The following is an 18203-nucleotide window of genomic DNA, read 5'->3' as shown; positions in this document are numbered from 1 at the left end:
ATGCGCTGGCAAAAGAAATGTCTTTCATATTTATTTAATTCTAGACAGAAACAGGTTAAGCCCGAGCTCTGGAATAGGTCAAGCTCGACCGGACTTGCCCAAAAGATTTCACTTTAAGCGCTGGTGCGTGTCTAAGCTATGCTCGAAGCGTTGGTGCGTGTCTATGCTTAAGCTAATTGCACAATGGACGTACGAAATTGCAATGGAACAGAAACAACAAGAGAGCAGCAACAGGCCGTAGCCACATGACACTTGCACGGCCTCAAGGATGCTTCAAACTCTGGAAACACCTACAGCAAAGACAGGTGTCTGTGTGTGTGTGTGTGTGTGTGTGTGTGTCTGTGTGTGTTTGTCTGTGTTAGGTGCTTAGTGTGCATTCATGCATAACGCTAATGCGCTTTAAGATGTGCGTGAATGAATGTTAAGTGGAAACATGGGGCATCCCAAGGCAAATGTAAATAAAAGCAAACAAATATATATTGCGGCTGTGCACGACCCAATTCGGGTTTCCCTTCATTTTCCACTCAATATGGCGAATATGGAAAACTTGTGAAATTACTTCTTACACTTATTCTTCTTTACTTTACTTCTCTGATAGCAATATGAAAGTTGATATGAACAAAATCGGAAACCCATTTTCACCCAGAGAGGGGAATTCAATGAAATTGCTGAGAAATGTTTTAAGTGAATTGTGACGTGGATCTTTGAAAAAGAGCTTTCCAGCCACTTATATACGCTTATATACGGAAAAAAAAAGGTCGAGTTTGTGAACGAAGACAAAGAATACCAAGTTATATAGAATAGATTTCCAGCCATTTTCCACGGATTGTGGTGAATTTGAATTAATCGCAAAAGCACACAATTATAAAATGAATTCGCATGCAGAACTTGAATACAATTTAAAGTTGAGTTTATAGCAGTGGGAGGAGCCCAAAAGGAACTCAAAGCACAATATTCCACCCATTTTCCGCCAAATCAAATGCGTGTGGAGCATCCAATTCGGTGGAAAGAGCTCTCCGGGCATAGAATATGCATATATGAATAATAAAAAGAGTCAATTAAATGATTTGCAATTCGCAACGCTGCTAATTGACCCCAGACAATTGAGCTGCGGGCGGTCGGTGCGAAGCAATGCAAATTAATTCTAATCAATTTATAATAAGCACCCAAAACAGGTGAAGGGTAAACAAATTTGTGGGCCCGACTGCGGTGCCGTGGGGGCGTGGCAGTGCCGAGAGAGTGCAACGGCAATAACTGGATTGCCGCTGTCACACTCATAATTACATTATGTTAACAGACCTCGGGGTGAGAGCAAGGCCTCTGAATGGATGTAGAGTCAGAGTAGACTGAGTTGGTCACACACACACACACGCACACGCACACACACACGCACACGCACACGCACACACTCATTAAAGCCGCAACACATGGCTGTCAGCAATCCTGCCAGGCATAAATCAAAACGGCGACACATTGTAGCGCAGCGTGTGTGTGTGTGCGCGTGTGTGTGCGCGTGTGTGTGCGCGTGTGTGTGCGTGTGTCGATCGACGTACTCAATAGAAACGCATTTGCCGGCCGCGTAGATGTTTATATTTATGCGCATATGTGTTAATTTTATTACTTTACAAACACTCGGCGCCAAATATACAAAATTCATTGGCATACATGGCGTATGCGCGATATTAAATTGCCATAATCTCGACTCGTTTATTAGCGCAAATAAATTGAAATTGTTATTGCGCCGGCATTGTTGCAACGCAACCATGAATTATAACATTTCGTTTAGCTCCGGCTCCGTCAATGTCATTAGTTAAAGCCGCTACAAAATTATTGCAACACCAAATGAGCTTTTTTTTATGCCTGCGCAGCCAAACGCAGCCAAATTAAAAACAAGTAAGAGAATTTAGTCGGGAGCTCCCGACTAGGGGATACCCTACCCCCTCTTCTTCCAACAGGCGATAGGTATAAAATGAAAGATACTTGATATATACTTATATACTATTCTAGAAGCCAACTGTCCAGTTTGGTGACTCGAGCTCTTATAACTTACGAGATTTGCTCAAAAAACAGGATTTCGATATCGATTTTTATCGATTAGTTGGAAACGGGGCAAGTTATCGAATATCGGAAACAAACTCGATCTGCGCGGGCACTAGGAGGATCTACAATCCAAATTTCATGTCTCTAGCTCTTATAGGTTCTGAGATCCTTGCCTTCATACATACGGACAGACGGACGGACGGAAGGACAGACAGACGGACATGGCTAGATCGACTCGGCTATTGATGCTGATCAAGAATATATATATAGGTACTTTATGGGGTCGGAGATGCTTCCTTCTGCCTGTTACATACATTTGCACAAATACATTATACCCCTTTTTACCCATTTTCAATGGGTTCAGGGTATAAAAAACACATATAAAAATGTGGAACACAGATGCCCTTAAACATATTATTCATTTATATACATTAAATACAATCTCCATTGGTTTATACGAGTAGCTGAGTACTGTATATCGCGTTTTTATCGTCTTTCAACTTCTGGATAATATTATTGCATAATAATTGTATATATTCGATATTTGGATTCAAGTTATTTCTATTGATGGGTGCCAAATTAATTATGCTTTGCATCAAATTTTGTAATTGCATTATGTGCTTAATGTTGGTTAGTATTACAAATAATTAGAAAACTTGAGTTTCGAAGCGATTCAATCTATCGCCAGGGCGATAAAATTACGATAATGGCTATTACTAAATTGGCTATAAAATGGGCAAACAAAATAAATAAACAAACCGGAAATTTCAATAGGAAAAAAAAGGTGAATTGAATTGAATTACATTGGTTGCTGCTCAAGTGATTTAGTGCTGGGAAAAAAAGCACAGCTGTCGCCTGGTTACAGCCCTGTTGCCACCTGGGCGCAATCAATCAGGCAGCGAAAGCTCTTAAATTGCATAAACGGCTCATTAGATGCGGCTGCCACAAAAGCTGAATGTGTGCATTGTCTCCTATAAAACTGGTTGCACACCTCTCAGCTCTCAGCAATTGAAAAGGGGACCACAACAAGATTTGCGAGCAGCCGTTCGGTGTGTGTGTGTGTGTGTGTGTGTGTGTGTGTGTGTGTGTGTGTGTGTGTGTGTGGGTGTGTGTGTGTGTATTATAGCTGCGACATTGCACTTAAGTTGTTTGGCGTCTAGCTAGCGGCACGGCGTCCATAACTTATGGCTCAAGTGCGGCAGCCCCAAAAAGTAGGCAATGAAATTTGTTTTATGTGCCAATTGCTGACAAACGCAGCGGCCATTAGGCACACAGCCAAGTCAGACCGACAAACAGACAGACCGACAGACAGACAGACAGGCAAGCAGCTTATCCGACAGTTAGTCAGGCATTAATTTGATTAAACAATGGGCAACAGCAGCAGCATCAAATTATAATTGAAAGGTGTGCGAACGGGCGAACGGGACGTCGTGACTCTCGTCAGCCATTGAGGCCATTAAAAAGAGCTCAGAAACCGGCTAAAGCCAATCGCACAATTCGACCGAAATGGGCATAATGAGCAAATGCCACACGGTAATCGATTTGAGTTAACCAATTCCGGTCGCCTAATAGCCCTAACCCCCCTCCCCTCGGCTACAGTTTCGGAGCATTCGCTCTGACTGCGGCTGTGGCTTTGCCAGCTCCTTGCGGCTGGCCTAATGCCAACAACGGACGAACGGGCCAACAGGCGAGTGCTTGGGCCGACTTCGATATACCCTAGATGATGTGCAGCTGGCAAAAGTACAAATTTATGCTTGACAAAAGATGCAATGTTTCCCGGAAAGTAAAAGAAAGTTGCAAAAACAAGAGAAAAAATAGGTATTGTTGCTTTGGTTCGGTTCATTGTTGGCACCAAGTGGAACCGGTTCGCGGAACTAGTTTTTTGAATCCATGAGCCCGGATTTGGCCTCCCTTCAAATCTAGCAAAAAATCTAGATACATAATTATAATCGATACTTATCGATATTTAAAAAAATATTTATATATATATATTATGTGGGCTGGCAGTTGTTGCCTTCTGCCTGTAACATACATAAGCTCAGCTGCATGCTACCCTCTATACACATTTTTAATAGGCATTGGATAAAACAAATAACAAAAACTTTGAGCTGCAACTTTTGGCAATACACCAAGGTGAGGTCAGGGGCGCCGACGGTTAAGCAGGCCAAAGGCGGGGGGGGCTGGCAAATTATAACTCAAGCTCGATTTAGTTTTTGTTTCTGTTTTTTTTTTTTTGTAACATGTGTGTGTGTGTGTTGTGTGTGTGTTTGTATTTGGCCCTTAGCAATTCCCCAGACGCCGGCTATTTATGATATTTATAGAAAATACATTAACTCGGTTTTAGAGTTGCGACAGCGACTGACGGTAAGCGGTGGCAAGAGGCAAGATTAACAGCGGATTGAGGGGCGGGGCGGGGCGGGTGCGGGGCGGGGCGGGGCTAGGCATGAAAACAATCAAAATCCCTACGACAGAAACGCATTATGCTTAAATTGTTTCATAATTGATTGATCTGCAAGGAACAAACACACACCACACACACACACACACACACACACACATCACACACACACACACGCACACATTAAGATACAGATACAATCAGTCTGATATACAGATACAATATACAGGGGGTGGCGGGGGTGCTTGAACAGCTTAGGCGCTTCAATGATTGTTTTTGGGCCAAGCTACTGCCCCAAGCCCATAGACAACGCGTTAAAGGGTATACAGGTTCTGCGTATAAATGTATATAACAGGCAAAAGTGGACTTCGCATAATGTATATATATTCCTGATCTGGTTGATAAGCTGAGTCAATCGAGACATTTGCCTGCGTCTGTGCATCTTTGTGAAAAGAGAGGCTTTCAATATGAAATGAACATAATCATTTCATGTTGATCAATCTTTTGTTCGATATATTCATTCATTTTCATTATATCGATATATCTTATATGTATATAACATATGTCGCCCTCTATTCCCCCTAGAATCGAAATACACTTCGTTCTTAGAGGTAAAGCCTTGCCCAGCCATGAAAACCTCCTGAAGATCGGACTATGGATACCGAAGTTAATCGACAATGAAGGCAAGAGAGAGAATAAGCACGAGCGCTGTTTGTGTATTTTGGAATAGACTATTTGTTTTGAGTTTTTGTAATTAAATTTAAATTAGTTAATTAATTAAAGTCGGGAATATTTGTAAGTGCAGCTTGACACTGTTTCCAGGGTATCTACAAGTCGGGCACACTCGACTAGAGCACTTCTTTTTTTTTTTTTTTGTATTTTAGCCTAGCTGCCAACCGCAGAACATTTGCTTCGCTGTCTGATGTCAAAATAATTTCGATGACGCCCTCAACACAAACGGAGCGTACAACTTTATGGGCAAGGAACGAGGGGAGGGGGGAGGGGGGGGGGGGAGTCTGTGGCTAGGGGCCACACGAGTTGAGTTATTTAGACAGATTTTTGATAGCCGGCCGCCTTTTGCCACGAAGCGCGTGCCTGAAATTGAGTTTTGATTTGAAACCCAATTTGCCATAATGCGATGCGCACGAACGTTGACACTGCGACACAATTCGATTGATTTCACAGCACATTCGTTAGTTTCCCATAATCGTACAAATACATAGCTATATATATATATATATATATATATATATATATAGGTATATATGGGTATTTGTGTGTGTGGCCTAAATGCTTTGGCCACTCGCTGCTTTTGATGTTTCCTTGCGTTTCACTAGGCATTAGTTAATGTATCGAGAATGTTAACAAACACAGCGACATGTGTGTGTGTGTGTGTGTGTGTGTGTGTGTGTGTGTGTGTGTGTGTGTGTGTGTGTGTGTGTGCCACTCGACAGCCTTCGTGGCAGGCGTGTAATTAATCTGAGCTGCATAACATCGCATAGTCGCGAATACGGACAATATTTGTTCGCTGTCTTGAGCATTAAACGGCCCTCGGGCGGCCCTCGGGCTAGGCCAGCCCCTTGCCCCTTTCATGCCTTGCCCCTTGCCCCTTGCCCCTTGCATGCCTTGCAGCGGGGCAGCCACGTGTGCCACACAAAGGGTGTTGCCCATATCTCGAATGTAAATAGTTGATTTTTACGGCATCCATAGGCTAATGCGCTGCCTGGAAAACAACAACAACAAGCGACAATAGCCGATAGATGGGCGGCTGATGCTTGTAATTCGCAACTAGTTATAGACAAGTCCAATTCTCACTGATCCAGAATATACATATATATATGTATATATGTATATTATTTGCCAGCACTGCTGTATAAGGGAGGATAAGGTCCTTTGCTTGGCTGGGCAGACAATGCAGTCACATAAATTAAAAAAAAAATTGGCTGCCGGTAGCAAAGTGTGTGTTCCATGTTGTAATTCCTTTTGGCATTTGTGACCTACAACAGCATTAACACGCCCGAAAGTCGACTGCGTGAAAGCGAAAGGGATAGTCATAGAGAGCGAGAGCGAGAGCGAGTGCGGTAAATTAATGATATTTTACATACATCTTAATTGCGTGTCGCTGGCTTTTTGTTGGCGCATCCTTCGGGCCAATTGGCCGGCCCGGGCCCGGATCCTGGCCCGAAGTGCCTGTCGCCTGACGCTCTGCGCTTGTCAGCCAAGTTGCTTAGCCCTCGAGCTGCTTATAATTTATTGAAAGCGCGCCGCTGAAACTGGGCCTATAAGCCAGCGCAGCGCAGCGCCACGCCCCGCCCCGCCACGCCTCGCCGCCCTCGCCACGCCTCGCCGTACAGTCCTGTCGCCAATTGGGGGAAATTGCAAAATCAACGCGCTCGCAAATTGAAAAATGTTGTCAAGTGGGCGGATATCGAGCAAGCAAAAGGCAAAAAAAAAAAAAACAAAACAATTAACAGAGCTCGAGTCGGGAGCGCCCGACTAGAGGATACCCTGTATCACATTCCACACTCCATACTAAACTATAGAGAATCGAATAGAAATCCATTTGGCATTCCTTTGGCTCACAAAAGCTTTCAGATTTGTTGAAATAGCCTAAACTAATAATCGATATATTAGTCGAGGAGTCGCAGATGCCTACTATTATATACACATTTCCACACAATAATCCGACACTTTTTGGGCCCATTTGCAGGGTATCAGAAGAGAAGAAAAAAATAAAAACAAGTAGAACAACAAGAGCAGGAGCAAAAATATAGACGACGCTTGGCCTTTGCCCGCCCGTTGACAGTTTGTTAATTAAAACCAGCAGCCGGTCAGGCGGCGGTCAACTGGTCATCCAGTCATCCAGTCATCCAACCAGTCTGCCGGGCTGCTGTGCACTGAGGCGCTCAGTCAACGTCTCAAACGCACACACACACACACAGAGAGAGGAGGACTCAGCTGAACCGATTCGTGATGCGAACAGAGAGCTCTGCAGTTGGCAGACGGAAAGCGTGAGTAGTCCGAGTGCTAATAAATTGCCCAGCAGGATGGGGGGGGGGGGGGGGGGGGGAGGTAGTGTATTTGCACGCCAGCTGTTACTCACCTATCGTTGTAATCAATGTGAGGGAGTAGAGAAAGGCCGAGGCGTAGGTCCATTTGTGCGTCGGTGCATTCATTTGCACGCCGCCGGGCTGATATACCTTCGATTGGCGCACCGCACGCAGCAGAGTGTCCTGCAAGAATGAAGCAATAGCCACAGCACACACACACACACACACACACACACGCACGCAAATCAGTTTGGAATTACAGGTGTAAGATCAAGCGTACACGCACCTGAAATAATTGCACCTCCTGGGCGGCGAGGCGTGTCCAGTTCTCCTTGTAGAGTATATTGAGATCCTCCGTTATTGACCAAAGCCGATCAACAGTTCTGCAATCATTGATCATACTTAGTCATCCGAAATATATATAAAAAACAACAACAGTTACACGCACCTGGAACGTATCTCGGCATTGGCCAGCTCGGTGCGCGGATATGGCTTAGATGCGGCCACAGCTGTTTCCAGTGCAGTCGCATCCTCCAGCTCGCCCTCGAGCGTTACAAATATTATGGAGCCCATCGCCGTGTACAGCAGTACCAACAGCAAAACACCTAAGATACATAGAGAGAGAGAGGGGGGGGAGAGAGTGGGATAGAGCGTAAGTAAGTGTTAGACAACGCTTGATTTCACATATCCTATGTTGAAGTAGAAAATATCTCATTGAGCCAAGGTTGATTTAATTTATTTGATTATCGAAATCTTTCTGTGTCCATATTCCAGATTCGATAGCCCTGGAATAACCCGGCAGGGAAAAAACGGGGTTTTTGGCCAGCTGGACGAAGGTTGACTTTAGTCAAATATATCTTCAGATCGATAAGTCTCGAATCTTAGTTTCGATTTTTCGATCACCCAAATGTGTTATGCATATAATTTGATATATAGAGTTTGTTTCTATTTAACTTTTGTGCTGGCAGTCCACGTTCATGCTAAAACTATGCATACATTTGTGTGCCATATTTCAGCTCGGAAAGTTTCACAGGAATTGGCCGACAAACAACAAAGTGCGGACAAGAAGAAGAAGCAGCAGCAGCTTGCGGCATTTGTTACTTGCCCTTTTTTTGTTTTTTTCTTTTTTCTTTTTCTTTGTAGGTGGCGGTAAGTTTGAATGTGCGCATCCACAAGTGCTACACTACTGCGGGCTGGGTTGGGTCCTTATTGAATCAACAGGGCTTGCAATCGGATGCAACTGTGCAGCTGACGTTTGGAGCAGGAAAGGGGCCACACTCACCTGTCGCTGATACGCAATGCGATTTGGGCGCCTTTTGGCAACCGCAGAAGACGCTGCTGCTGATGCTGCCGTTGCCCTCCCGTTGCTTGTCCGCCTTCGCTGTGGCCGAAGGGGATCCGCTGCCGCTGCCGCTGCCGCTGCCATTGCCGCTGCCGCTGCCATTGCCGGCGGCGCCGGATGAGCTGCTGGCGCCCTGGGCGCCATTTGTAGCGCCGCCTGCGAAGCACATGCTTGAGCCGCTCTGGCGACCAATACGTGAATTGCCGCCAGCCACGTTGCCAGTTCCTGGGCGGCTGTTGTTGTTGTTTCTGCTGCTGCTGCTGTTGCTGCTACTGTTGTTGCTCTTGGTGAGAAAGGATGCGAGCGGCAATGAGGACTTTTTGTTCATTGTCTCACGCGCTGCTGGTCAAACGAACTGGCGCTCCAATTGCTGCGGCAGTCAATCAATCTGGCGCAAAGCCTGCCCTCGGCTGGGCAAATGACCAACTGATCAAATGGCCAAATGAGCGAATGAGCGAATGACCGGGTGACCGGGTGACCGGCTGAGCGTGTTGCAATCAAATCAAAAGCTTTGGCACATCATGTGGCAAGTAATTTGCATCCTACCGCCTTCTGCGCCTCCGTTTGGCGTTTACCGCTTTTGTCGCTTCGCGTTATTATGTGACCGTCGTAAAATCTTGTCGACAGCAATGAAAATGTTGTCGTTGTTCCTGTTCCTGTTGTTCCTGTTGTTGTTGTTGTTGTTTTTATGATGCTCGCAAATGTTTTTGGGCGCTGTGACAAAAATTGTCGCCGGATGCTGCAAATGCAAAATATTTTCGTGAAAAACTGGCAAAATGAAAATGAACATTGCGATTCTGGGCGCTCGCAAACACACACCAACACACACACACACACCAACACACACACCAGCACACACATGTGCTGTAGACAAATTGCATGGCAGATGCGTAATTGAGTTAGCAGGCAGCAGGGGAAGTTATATCACCTGCTGGCATATTAAGCCGATACATTGAATACCCTACAAAAAATGCGACAAAGAGACTCGCAAATCACCACTTTGCTTAAGAGTGTTGGCTTTGAGTGAGTGTTGAACAATACTGCAGAGTTCGTGTATGAGTATGACACAGTGTTGCACAAGTTTTGAAAAGTTTATGAAATTGTCGAAATAATGTATTTATTAATTAAAATTTCCTATAAGTTCGCAGATATTCGTAAAAGTGGTGTCACAGTGTTGCACAGTTTTGCAGAAAAAGTGCTGCACAGTTTTTCGAAAAGTGCGAATTTACTGTCCAAAAGCTGAAATAATGAATTTTAATTTAAATTTCTTAAAAGTTTTGAAAATTTTCATTAATTTTGAGCACGTGTTAACGCATTGATTAAGTGTTGCACAATTGCGCAAAGTTTGAAAAGCTCATGAATTTCTGTGCATATTTTTATCGTAATGTTTAAATAATGTATTTCGTATTAAAAGTTTCTAATGGCTTCCATAAATTAAGTAGACTGGCAAAAAGAATTTATGTAATACTTTAACGTAACAACAAGGCAAAGTTCCAGTTAGCTTTGACGTCAACTTAAGATGTTATGTCTCACATTTTTATACAATATCAAAATATTAATGCACAGATTTTGTCGTAATCGGCAAGGCATCAACGGAAAATCCTTTTGAAGTTCATATTAGTTAACTGACAGTTAAATTTTGTCAGATAGTTCAAGTAACATTTACATGCTGCAGAAATAAAGAAGCACATTTACATAACTCGCAGCTTGAAGACTTGGCAAGTGAATTTTAACATCAATTTAGCAGGAATGCTAACTGTTTAGCATAATTTTAACACGAATGTTAACTGTCCAGTTTGAATTTAAATATGAAAACAAGCTTAATGAAAACCAAGTCTAGTTCGTTGACGTGACTGTTAACTTTGACGGCAAATGAAGAACCTAACGAACAGCCTGATGAACTGATATCAAAATTCAAATAACAATAACAGAATCAGCTTGACAACATGTTAAAGTGCCTGTTAAAAGAAGTGTTAGAAAACAGGGAGTTCTCTAGCTTTCGCTTATCATCTCTAAGCTTAAGGAAGTTTTATTATAAGAAAAACACACATAAGTGAATATGTTTTCTATTTTAATTATATTTTATTATCATAGAGAGAGGAGCTCTAAAAGCTTTAAAAACAATTCACAAGCCAAGGTCCAAGATCTTGTCTCATGCTAAGTTAATGTGCCCGCTGCGTGGCAAGGGTATGGAACAATAATAACAGCAGCAGCACCAGCAATATGTGTGTCCGTTTATGTATGTGTGCCTGTGTGTGTGTGTGTGTGTGTGTGTGTGTGTGTGTGTGTGTCGTGTGTGTGTGTCGTGGGTGTTGCTGTCGCGTTATCTGATGAACATGAAGATGGCCGGCATTTAAATTAAAGATTGTCCGACAAGCACAAGCAAAAAGTTGTCGAGTTGCTGTTGCCCTCAAGTTGTTGTTGTTGTTGTTCGTGTGTGTGCGTGTGTGTGTGTGTGTGTTTAGTGTTGTTGTTGTTGTTGTTGTAGTTGTTATTGCTGAGAGCACGTGTGGCACTTCAATTAGGAGCCAGTTAACATTTTGTGTGCTTATGACTTGCATTTTTGCTAGCTAATTCGCAATGCTAATTATGAAAGGCCGCCGCATAATCACGGCACGTTTTCACACCACACCCAACACGCACACACCCCCACACACACACCCCCACACACACACACACACACAGATAGAGAGACACACTGAACGGGTTATGGGCAAGAGCCGAGCCGAGCGGCAGATTTGCGGATTATTGAAATGATAGGCGTAAAGTGAATAACGGCTATAACGAGTCGTATTAAATGAATCAAATGAATTAACAGCGCTCACCAGCATTCATTTTATTCACACACGCACACACACACACTCATATGCATATGCATTAAGCATTAATTTCGTTTAAAATGCAGTTGAAAAATCATTTTATAAAGCACTTGTCATATCGAAAGCTGCTTGTGTATCGCATGTGCAGATATTTTTAATCTATATTCGTGTACTATATGTGTATATATATATATATATATATCTGTGCAGCTATAAGCCGCTTAAGTCTTGCACGGCAATCAGGCAAAAGCTGCTGCCCATTAATGCTCGCTAATAGGGCAAACACTTTCGAAATTGAACAGTTCTAATCGATCGATCAAAGCGCTTTGATAGTCCTTTGAAAGGATTTCAATGTTGATATGCCGAATAAAATAGAAAGGGACACAGTCTGGGACAAAGCTAAGCATATCAAAGTCGGGCGGCTAATAAATATATATCAAAAAAGGAGGAATATTCTTTTGAAAGATTACAGCTAAATCCTTCGGCCAGAGCTGGGCTCCACAAATGGAGCCTACGAAAAACTCTAAGCTACAAGCTTTGAGGTAGGCTTTCCTTGGACAATAAGAATCGTTGGCGCCAAGATTGGTGAATTGTTTCATATGAGAACTTCTTTTATTCGACCGATTGGAATATATTTGTCTTATGTCAGATAATAATGCCCATTGCTGTATATAAGAATTCACGGGATTTACACACACATCATCTAAAGCGTATTATCTCGCCAAGCTGCGCTTCATTTCACGCAAGGAACCAGCCACATGGACTTCATATTTTCACACATCTTATAACAGATTCTTTCTCTCTTCAAACTCGGGAACTATGCGAGCTAGAAATTTTATTTATAACTGCTGCAATTGCCCCCCAAATGCCATAAAAAGCTACACATGTCTCAAGTCTAAGTTGAGATATTTAGTTCAGGTATATTAATGCGTATATTGTCTCAGTTTTGACAGCCCAAAAGAAATCGGTTGACTTTGAAGAGTAGACGAAAAAAAAAAATGCATATGTATATTAAAAAACAGCCTAAAAAGGCAGTGCAAAGATAGCTTTTGCCAACTTTGAACACTCCAATTGTAGGTAGACATAACCTTTTTTTGGGGTATTCGATATTCGGTGCTACGCAAAGCTACGCCTTAAGCCTTATAAAACATCTGAGCACATGTGTCAATCATATGCGCTCAGCCAGAAACTGTCTCCAGCATCGGAATGTTATTGAAATTATACTTGTGCGTTTGATACCCTATCGAAGGGTATCATAAATTTGTCACATAATGCGGAATACATGAAAGCAGACACCTCTGACTACATAAGGTATATACCTATATATATATTCATGATCGCTAAAAACAGCAGAGTTTGAGTTTGAGATCGATAGACATGAAACATAACAAGGTTCCCTCTTTTTGTGGCTCGCATATATATATGTATATATATATATATATATATGTATGTGTCTGAATCGGCCAGATCGAACTACTAGGGAAATTAGGGCCTTACCCAATATTCTTTATCTGGGAACGAACACACTTCTGTGCCATGCATAAGCAAGGGTATTTTGTTTTCGGCTTGCTGTAAGTAGCTCTTTCTTTGCTTGAATTCCTGTCTGTCTGTCTGTCTGTCTGTCTGCCTGTCTGCCTGTCTGTGCGCCTGTCTGTCTGCCTGTCTGTGCGCCTGTTGGTTTGTCTGGCATAATCTTGAGTGCTGGCAACGGCATCGCTTTTATAAATGAGCACCTTCCATTTATGTCGATTAGCGTTCTCATTTCAACTTCGCATTCGTTTGGGCCGCGGCTTAATTCAAAGCGAATCCAACACGCTTCAGTATGTGCAATTGGCCCCATATGGCGGCCGCATTGGCTGTTGCCCTCTTTTGACAGTTGCTGCTGTTTAATCACGCCCATAGAGCGAGCTACCCCCTACCCCCCGCTCAACAGCGAAGCACCCACAGGCCACCCTCATGCATATTGAGTGCTCGGATCTGACATTCGATACACATTCATCGCACCTTTTTAATTGCTGACATTTATTGAACGCTTGCCGTGTGTTAAATCTACCGTAAGCACACAGCAGAAGGCACCTGAATGGCGTGCGTGTGTATGGGTGCGGGTGTGTGAGTGTGCGTGTGAGTGTGTGTGCCTTTGACTTAAGTGCAAACTTATGCCAATTATGTGCAGCTTTGGCCTGCCATGTAGCGCTTCCCCTTTGCCATGAAACTTTACACACACAAAGAGTAGGCGAGGGGTGTTAGATGGCGGAGTAGAAAAATCACAGGTAAAATGCTTTAGTCGGGAGTGCTCGACTGGAAGATGCCCTAAGCTCAGCGCCAAGCTGAGCTTTAGCTTAAAATTATGGCATACAAAAGTGTGAATATACCAAAGCGCAAGGCTCTGCCTTTGGATATAAGCTGTTTTCAATTTTAGGCGGAATCGGGAAAGGTATTCAAAAAATAAATTATTTTAATATGTCAATGCTATTATTAATTATTAATTATTAATTATTAATTATTCATTATTCATTATTCATCATTCATCATTCATCATTCATTATTCATTATTCATTATTCATTATTCCTTATTCATTATTCATTATTAATTATTAATTATTAATTATTAATTATTAATTATTAATTAGTCATTATTCATTATTCATTATTCATTATTCATTATTCATTATTCATTATTTATTATTTTTTTATTTAAGGTCGACATAATAAGAAAAAATAAAGATTTTAATCTAAACGCCCAATCAGAAAGCACACATTTCTAATAAAATCACCGACACGATGGAGTTAGCTGATTTACCCATCCGGCGGGACTAGATCGTTTTAACCACGTCCGCCTTTTCAAGAATATATACATATGTGATGGATGAGAGAGATGCTTACGTCTGCGTGCTGTTACATACATTAGCACAAAACCAATTTACCATTTTTAGTCAAGGTTTCAGGGTATAAAAAGAAAACTCAAGCAGATTACACGGATCATTAGCTCAGATGAGAAAGTTCACGTGTTCTTTTCTTCACACTAAACACGACGTCCAGCACTTAATCAAATGCAGGAGACTTTCAGCTAGACCAAAAAGCTGAGAGCAACTTTTTCTTCCTGTCGCAGATGCAGCCGGCTGCTTGCCACAGCCCCGAGACTGTCTCTCTGTCTGATTGTCCGTCTGTCTGTCTGTCTGTCTGTCTGTCTGATTGTCCGTCTGTCTGTCTGTCTGCGTGTCAGTTCGTCAGTCGATGGCTTTTCAAAATTCCAATCGCATCGCCATATTCCTGATTGAGACCTAACTTACTTTTAGCACTGGGCACGCACACGTGTAGCTGCTGCAACTATTTGCGGAATTTTGATAGCCGAACTTGCAACTGATTTGCCCCACATGGTAAATCAAATGGAGCGACTGCTAACAACATCTTCAAGTTCCAGCTCTACCCTCCCCCTCTCCAGCGAAAACCCAAAAACTCGAACTTTATGTTGGTTTCGTAATTGTAACTGCGGCAGATACTGTGTATATGTGGCCATTTGGGTAAGTGCAATGCGTTGTCTGCTTTGTTATACGCAATACCCCTTAAAAACTAAGCGACAAATAGGGGGGGGATGCATCGCTGGAACGTAGAAGTATATATATTCTTGATTAACAAAAGAGTTAAAATTTAAGATAAATATCATATACCATATCGTTTGCTAGTTAATTGGAAATAACTCGATAAAAATTGGAGCAAAATCGATAAATATCGATTTTCAATTCGAAATTATGTTAGTCTCTCTGCGAGTTTTCGACTTGAATACAGCTAATTGAAGTATATAGGGATCGTATATGACACACTAGAATATATTTCATTTTTGAATACTTTTCTTTGGGTTATCTTTTCCATGTGATTCTTCACTTCTTTAAGCCAGGGCTGAAGAATATGTACAGTTTGCGATATTTTCAGTAGAAGGAGCAATAATAAATTAATAAATTGTGTTTCATTAAATTTTAAAAAATTAGCGCCAAGCCAAGGGCTGAAGCAAAGAAAATCGTTTCGAACCGTAAAACTAGCAGAACTTCTATAAACTCACATATTGTACAATTGTCCATAGAACGATTCAATTTACTAGAAACTGAATTCTTTCTATTTATCATGAAGAAGACTGCCGAAGGCCAGTCGAAATATATTGCCATCATATTTTCGATTATCCAAATAAGAAAATGTCTTAGCGCCCAAATAATTCTTGAAGGGAAAAATGATTGGGTTCAGATTTACGTACGGCTGTTCTAGTCTAGTCTCACGTTTGGTTCAAGGTAAATAAATAAATGGGTATCTGGTGCTTGAGCCTGTTTGCTTTGGCCTTTTTGATAAGCAGCTGGTAACAAAATGAAGCAAAATACGCACTGTCTGCCACAAGAAAATTATTCGCATTGCGGCTGCTACCTTGAAATCAAATCCCAGGCGGATAACAAAGCAACAAAAGTTCTTGAGCCAGAGATGGAGCAATCGATGGCCGCAGGGCGAAATTCTGTGAAATCTGTTGCAAAACAGTGCAAAGTGTCCAGAAATATCCGTTTCGCAGTCAGTGCGTCTTTGGCAGCCTGCTGCACAATTAAACTGCAAATCACGCCTCAGATTTGGTAAAAGGCATCCAGCAATGGGCAACAGCAGCAACAACAAAGACCAACGGCAGCAGCAGCAGCAGCAGCAAAAGGGAAAAGCCACACAAAAAGCAATTGGAAAATGGCACAAAAAAGTGGAGCATGGCTAAAGGCTGGACGGGAAGCCGAACCCGAGCCAAGCCACCAAAACCCAACCAAACCCAACCAAACCAAACCAAACCAAACCAAACGTAGCCAAACCAAACCAAACCGAGCCAAACCAGACGAAAACAAGGCTCACAAGCCCTGAGGCCAAATGGGGCAAAAGAATTTGCTGCCAGATGCGGATGCGGACGCAGATGCAGATGCAGATGCGAATGCGGATTAAGGAGCTGAGCCACAAAAGCAGATGCAATTGGAACATAGCAATTGCTTTGAGTAGATGGGGCTGACTAAAAGAATGAGAGAGCGAGAGAGAAAGATAGAGAGAGAGAGAGAGAGAGAGACGCGCTAGAAATGAAAGCTTAGATCTGGCAGAATATATTAAAGAGCAAGGCAGATCCGAGATAGTAAGACAAAAATATAGAAAAGATTATATAAACAGCTCCAGCCTGCCTATGAAAGAGAGCGGGAGAAAGAGAGAGCTAAAATGAGATGAAAAGACAGAGAAATCTAGAGAGAGAGAGAGAGAGAGAGAGAGAGAGAGGAAGAGAGAGGAAGCGCAAAAAATAATATAATAAGGGAGAGAAACAGCTTGATGCATATGAAAAAGAGCGAGAGAGAGAGAGGCAGAAAGATCCTAGAATATAAGAAATTAAGACAGATAGGGAAAAAGAGAGAGAGAGAGACAGAAAAGAGAGAGAGGGCGAGAGAGAAAAGAGATAGATGCAGATAGAGAGAATTTAAAACAGGAGATCGCTTAATAAAAAGATGTTCAAATCTGAGAAAAATAAATAAATCAAAACTATATAAATAAAAAGCGATTTCATATAAGAAACCTATTTTCATGCGAAAATTTCTATGTTCGTGTGACGAAGAGGAGCATAAATACGTTGTTAACACTGGTTACGGCCACGAGGAGAAGTAAAAAGTTCAAACCAAGCAAATCAAGAACTTCAAGTGAACAAAATATGAAAAGTTCTAACAAGGCAAAATAAAGTAGAAACAAGTGGGTGTGCCTAAGTCGAGAGTGCTCGACCAACAGATACCCTGTACCTAAACAGCTTAAAAGTTGTTTAATTATATATTTTCATCAAAATAATATTATAATGCTTTGGTTCATCATCAAATCAGTTTTCAACTTCGGTTCATGGTAAATAATATCTAGAAATTCCGACTTCCAATTGATTCAGTTTTGAACCGCTGCTTTGAGCCCATTTCCTAGCTGCAGGGTATAATCAGCTTTTTTACAAGCTGTTGATCTAACCCAAGCCAAAACGTTAAAAGGGCTCATATCTGCACAGCTGAAAGAAAGATATTGTTTGCCAAGAGCTTAAAGAAGGCCGACTAAAAGGGAAGGGTATAACAGAAAAAGATTTGTTACAGTAATGAAGCGAACTTTACACACTCGAAGTACACAAGAGCTGCCGAATGGTAGATGGAAGGGAGGCGTGGCGGGGGGGGGTCCCTTGGCAGGGCTCACAAATTATGGCTTAAAGATGAAACCGAGAACTGCAAAACTATCACTAGCTGTGAGCTGTGTGCATGTTAGATTCTGCTTATCCAATTGTTAAGCCCCGCCCCGCACTGGTCAACAATAACATGAAAAGCCTCACAAATTGCTGGCCAACAAGTTGAACTTGAGCCCAGTGACCAGAGCCCAGAGCTCTGAGCTCTGAGCCTTCAGCCGTGGGCGTCGCCAGACAAATGCTTGGGCTTTGCCCACTTGAGCGGCCCTTGGGCTGGATTGTAACAAACTCAAGTTAACCCATTAGTGCTCCGGATGAGGACATTGGCGGGCAGGGCGAACACCAAAAAAATTGCATC

At 42.4% G+C, this 18203-nt stretch overlaps 1 protein-coding gene across 1 annotated transcript in view; it reads right to left on the bottom strand.

The window, feature by feature from the left end:
* LOC135426891 (uncharacterized) overlaps window positions 1–18203 on the bottom strand; it is a 113777-nt gene that overhangs the window by 13229 nt on the left and 82345 nt on the right. Inside the window, 4 exon segments of the mRNA XM_064680218.1 lie at window positions 7542–7671; window positions 7775–7871; window positions 7937–8093; window positions 8771–9569. Of these exon segments, the coding sequence (XP_064536288.1) occupies window positions 7542–7671; window positions 7775–7871; window positions 7937–8093; window positions 8771–9158 (772 nt within the window). The 5' untranslated portion in view covers window positions 9159–9569.

The sequence above is a fragment of the Drosophila montana genome, unplaced genomic scaffold (genome assembly GCF_035044405.1).
Source record: "Drosophila montana isolate Dmon_TW-CO22-7 unplaced genomic scaffold, ASM3504440v1 contig_2106_1, whole genome shotgun sequence".
Classification (NCBI taxonomy): Eukaryota; Metazoa; Arthropoda; class Insecta; order Diptera; family Drosophilidae; genus Drosophila; species Drosophila montana.
Note: the sequence above shows the minus strand (reverse complement) of the source record. Positions and strands in the feature narration are given on the sequence as shown.